The following is a 5,961-nucleotide window of genomic DNA, read 5'->3' on the forward strand; positions in this document are numbered from 1 at the left end:
TCATTGTATTATTATTACTAAAAATTTGTCGTTAAAACTAAAACTAATTAGGGAGATTCTACGGTGCTGATCCATATTGTCAGCATAGGATGATGATAACGCATGGCAGTTTGAGAGTGTGACACTTGGTTAATAGCTCTTCTTTCCGTTGATGTTGTTTATTTCCCGTTCCCATCATTTTGCTTAGTTATGATTAATGAAACTGTTAAGTATTTTTGGTTTGTGGGCTAATAATGGACCATAATGAATAATACTTCATACCATTTCTAATAAAGAAAAAAAGAAAACGTTATTCCAAATAAAAAACATAAATTCTTTTTATTTGTTTAATAATTAAAATTCGCTAAAGAATAGAACTTTTTTTTTACTTTGAAATACATAAAATAGATGATTTTATTTTATTTAAGAATTTCAATTCACTTGTCTTTATCTTTTTGAATGTATAAAATGTCAAAAATATCTTTTTTTTATAAATAAGTGTCTAGCAAAAATAATTTTATCAAAGATAGAGTTATTTACAAATCAAATGAGAATTTAACATATTTAATCGTAATTTCAATCCAAAAAATAGAATTCAATTCTACTTATATATATTAAAATCATTCTAAATTAAGAAATTGAATTTCAAATAAAAATAAATTCTTTTTTTCGTAGAATGCAATCCTTATTTTATATTAAAAAAAATTAAATACACTTTCTGAAAATACAAAATAAATTCTATACGTCGGCTTCCGTCGGTCAGAGACTTTTGTCCTGCAGCGGAGAAACGCTAAGCCTGAGCACGAACCGGGTGGAGAACCTGCAAAAAGGACTCCAACGATCAAGTTAGTGGAGAGTAGTTACAAGACAGAGTATAAGCATAGGAAATGTGTACGAGAGTATTCAGATGTTGCCGTGATGCCCTTATTCATTTGGTAATCGCCTTTTTTATAGAGTTGTAGGTTGATTCTAATTGATGGTTTGTTAGAGTGATTCTCAGTTTTGACCGAGATTATTGGGGTTGTTATCACGTTGTGATCATCTGCTGCTTGTGACTGACGTGGCCGAGATATAGGGTGGCAGTTCCGAGTTGTGAGGTACGGTACATATACTATTTCTAAATTTATTTTAAGAATAACGTTAAGAATAAGGCTATATATGCTGACATGTGATTGTATTGAGGTGTATCCGAAAAATGATTTTTTATTTTTTTTATTAAAACATGGTTGAACATAGCAGACATGTGTCGAACGAGTATAGTGTCCTATGTACATGTGTCATATGCAGACACGAAATTCAGCAAAGTGTTCATGCTTCACATGTTAAAATTATTATTAGTAAAATTTTTATTATTTTAATAAATATGTAACAAAAACATTAGAAACTTAAATTTATATATTTTGTATAAAAAAATTTTACAAAACAAGAACCCCACCTTCATAAGCATAAAGTGCTCCATTCTTTTTGCCAAATAAATAATAACAATAAGAATGGCGACTTTATGCTAATTTTATGGAAGAGAAAGAAAAGAGGGGTGGGGGGGGGAGCATCCCACATTCCCACTCTTAGAGAACCCTGCCTTTGTATCATGTCTTCTACGTCAAGCTAAATAAGTAAAGTAGTTAACTTCACGTGATAGAGAGTTCTCCCAACCAATATAGCCTAGTTTCTTTAGGTTGGATTTTCTCCTGGACTTGGGGTGGTTGTAGCAGCTAGCTTCCCAAGTAGCTTTGTTGGTTAGAAGCTTGTACTTTAACTCAAGTGAGCTTGATTAGAAGCTGGCACTACTGAGTACTGGGGCCTGGGGGGTGGTTGTAGCACATTGATAGAGTAAAGTATGAAACCGGCCTCCGTCCATTTGCTCGGATAACAATGTGATTCTTGACAAAAAAAAAATAATAATAATTCACTTCGGTCCTGACATTCTTTCTAGAGAACATGATCAAGGATAGGAACTTTTACGAGGACATACTACAAAAATAATTAGTTGGAAAATTCTACGGTGCTGACCCATATTGTCAACATGGGATGATGATAACGGGTGACACATTGGAAGCGTGACACTTGGTTAATAGTTTTTCTTTCCGTTGATGTTGTTTATTTACCGTTTTCATCACTTTGCTTAGTTATGATTAATAAAACTACTAAGTATTTTTGGTTTGTGGGCTGGTAATGGATCATAATAAATAATATTTCATATCATTTCTAATAAAAAAAGAAAACATTGTCCCAAATAAACCTTTAATTTGGTGTGGAGCCGCGCATCTTTGCACGAACATTTGGCGCCCACCGTGGGGCCCAACCCCACCTCGCTCTTTAAGTTTCTGAGGCTAACAACGTAACACCCTGCTTTCCACTTTTTCTTCAGGAACCAAGCCATGACGGACCACTCAGTGACGCCTTCTACCAATCCGACCAATGTCAACCTCTTAGCTGCAAACGCCGCCTTGCTTGCGGAAAACCAGCGGATGGCCGAGCAATTGGCGGAGATGCAGAAAAACGATGAACAGAAGGCCAATAAGAAAATACACATGGATCAACATGAAGAACGTCAGTCAGAATCCAACGTGAAGACAGGGGAAACTATCCCCAAAACGGCACGACGACGAATGAATCCTTTTTCAGAAGAAATAATGAGTTTTAAAATGCCCAAAAACTTTACACTTCCAATGACCCTAACGCCGTACAAGGGGATCGGAGATCCTAAAATCCATGTCACAAAATTTGAATCAATGATGTTCCTTAATAGTGACTCCGATCCCATCTTGTGCCGGTCTTTTCCTACTTTCTTAGACGGGGCCGCCCTATTGTGGTTTTCTAACCTCCCTGCAGGATCAATAACAAGCTTCGATGAATTTGCCAAATTATTTATTAATCATTTTGCAACTTCTAAAATTTATGTGCGGGACTCAGACTACCTCAGCACGATCAAACAAGGACAACACGAAAGTTTGAAGGAATACATGATGCGGTTCACAGAAGCAGCAATGCAGATCCCCGACCTTAACCCTGAGGTGCAATTGCATGCCATTAAAAGCGGCCTCCGCCCCGGGAAATTCCAAGAAGCAATCGCAGTGACAAAACCGAAGACACTAGAGGAATTTCGAGAAAAAGCCCAGGGCCAGATCGAAATCGAAGAACTCAGGGAGGCATGGAGGAGCGAAAAGCCGACGAAGAAGGAAGAGGAGAGGCCTCATCAGCCCATAAGCAAAGACTCTAGAAAACCATTCAAACTAGCGCCGAAATTTGACACGTACACAAGATTCAACACGAAAAGGGAGGATATAATCAAAGAAATCTTACACAACAAATTGATCAAACCACCAGTCCGAGCAGGATCATACCAAGATCAGAAGTACGTGGATAAAAGCAAACACTGTGCTTTTCACCAAAAGTTCGGCCATACCACAGACGAATGCATTGTGGCAAAAGACCTACTGGAGAGATTAGCCAGGCAAGGACTCTTAGACAAATATATCTCGTCAAGAAAGCAGCGGGATACAGAAAGAGAAGCAGAAAGGGATAGCAGACATAAACAGGTCGAAACACCCCCATCCAAGGGGATCATTAATTACATCTCAGGAGGCTTCGCTGGAGGCGGGACCACCACCTCGGCAAGGAAAAGAAGTTACCGAGCAATGATGACAATGGAAGGATCTCGCCTGGAACGACAAGCATCAAGTCCGACCTCACGCATCGACTTCAGCACGGCCGACCTTAAGACAACCTATCCGAACCTTGATGACCCAGTCGTCATCTCGATTCACATGGGGGAACTAACAGTAAAAAAGGTCTTACTGGACCCAGGGAGTAGCGCCGACGTCTTATTCTACTCCACCTTCAAAAAGATGCATTTCAGCGACAACGCACTACAACCGTCACCCGGAGAATTGGTAGGGTTCTCTAGGGAAAAGGTATCGGTATCCGGGTACATTTGGCTGAGAACAACAATTGGAGAACTTCCACATACCAAAACACTAGATATCCAATTTCTAGTGGTCGATTGCCCTAGCCCTTATAATATCATTCTAGGACGTCCATCATTAAATGCTTTTGGTGCCATCATTTCAACTGTTCATCTTTGTGTGAAATTTCCCTTGCAGGATAACGCGGTGGGGACAGTTTATGCCGACCACAAGGAGGCAAGACAATGCTACAACGCAAGCCTCAGAACAGTAAAGAAGAAGGAAACACCTCGGATTCACACTGTCTACAACTCGGAGCACTTACCAACGCTAGCCGAGCTAGATCCCAGAAATGACAACAGTCGTCCGACACCAACAGACAACCTTGAATAGGTAAAAATAGGTCATGATGAGAAATTTACTAACATAGGATCGGCATTCGTTGCAGGACAAAAGGCCGACCTTATCACGATATTGCGACACAACGCCGACCTGTTTGCATTGACGCCAGCAGACATGCCCGGCATCGACCCTAACTTCATTTGCTACAAACTGGCCGTCAATCCCAATATCCGACCTATACGGCAAAAGAAAAGAAACTTGGGAGACGAAAGGAGAAAAGCAGCAGAAGCAGAAACCAAAAAGCTCTTAGAAGCAAGGTTTATCCGAGAACTTCGATTCTCAGCATGGCTAGCCAACGTCGTAATGGTACGAAAAAGCTCGGGAAAGTGGCGCATGTGCGTGGACTTCACCGATCTAAACAAAGCATGCCCTAAGGATGGTTACCCACTCCCCAACATAGATAGATTGGTAGACGACACCTCGGGATTTCCAGTGCTCAGTTTCATGGATGCCTATTCCGGCTATAACCAAATTCTCATGCACCCGGAAGACGAAGAAAAAACAGCATTTATCACAGACCAAGGAAATTTTTGCTACAAGGTCATGCCCTTTGGGCTAAAGAATGCGGGAGCAACATATCAGCGGCTTATGGACAAAGTCTTCAAAGATCAGATTGGCCGAAACATTGAAATATATGTGGACGACATGGTGGTGAAATCAACTTCAGAAGAACAGCACAAACACGACCTGGACGAAGTATTTGCACAGCTCAGAAAACACAATATGAGACTGAATCCAGAAAAATGTGCGTTCGGAGTCAAGGGGGGCAAATTCCTCTGCTTCTTACTGACAAACAGAGGCATAGAGGTGAACCCCGACAAATGTTCAGCTGTAATCAACATGCAATCCCCCAGAAACAAAAAGGAAGTCCAACAGCTCACTAGTCGGCTGGCAGCTCTTTCTCGGTTCTTGCCAGCAGCAGCGGAAAAGTCATACCACTTCTTTAACACCTTAAAGAAGTCGGACGAATTTGTCTGGACGAAAGAATGCGAAGAAGCTTTTACCAAATTCAAAAACACCTTGGGATCACCGCCCATATTGAAAAAGCCAGAACGAGGCAAGTCCTTACACCTATTTCTTTCAATTTCCACTAACACAATCAGTTCGGTACTTGTAACAGATGACAACAAAGAACAACACCCAGTATATTTCATAAGTAAAGTCCTACAGGGCGCTGAAACAAGGTACCCGACGATAGAAAAATTAGCATATGGACTAATCATCACAGCTCGAAAACTTCGGCATTACTTCCAGGGGTACCGAATTATAGTTCGGACCAATCAACCGCTCCGGCAGATCCTAGCCAAGCCCGACCTGGCAGGAAGGCTAACCAAATGGTCGGTAGAACTCTCTGAATTTGACATCACATATCAGTCCAGAGGATCCCCCAAGGCCCAAGCTCTGGCCGATTTCATCTCAGAATTCACCAATGAAGTAGAAGAAATAAAACCATGGGAATTGTATGTGGACGGAGCGTCCAATGACAACGGATGCGGAGCAGGAATTCTACTAAAAGACAACCAAGGTGTATATGCCGAACAGTCAATCAAATTCCAATTTCAAGCGACAAATAATCAAGCCGAGTATGAGGCGCTATTGGCAGGACTAAGACTCGCGAAAGAGGTACACGTGCCGAGCTTGCAGGTATATTGCGATTCCCTACTCATAGTTCAGC

The 5,961-nt window shown here is 40.8% G+C and overlaps 1 protein-coding gene across 1 annotated transcript; it reads left to right on the forward strand.

Annotated features, from left to right (window-relative positions):
* Positions 2,358 to 4,277, forward strand: LOC107607457. The gene has a single exon (XM_016309412.1). The coding sequence runs from the start codon at positions 2,358 to 2,360 to the stop codon at positions 4,275 to 4,277; it is 1,920 nt and encodes a 639-aa protein (XP_016164898.1).

Source organism: Arachis ipaensis, chromosome B07 (genome assembly GCF_000816755.2).
Source record: "Arachis ipaensis cultivar K30076 chromosome B07, Araip1.1, whole genome shotgun sequence".
Lineage (NCBI taxonomy): Eukaryota > Viridiplantae > Streptophyta > Magnoliopsida > Fabales > Fabaceae > Arachis > Arachis ipaensis.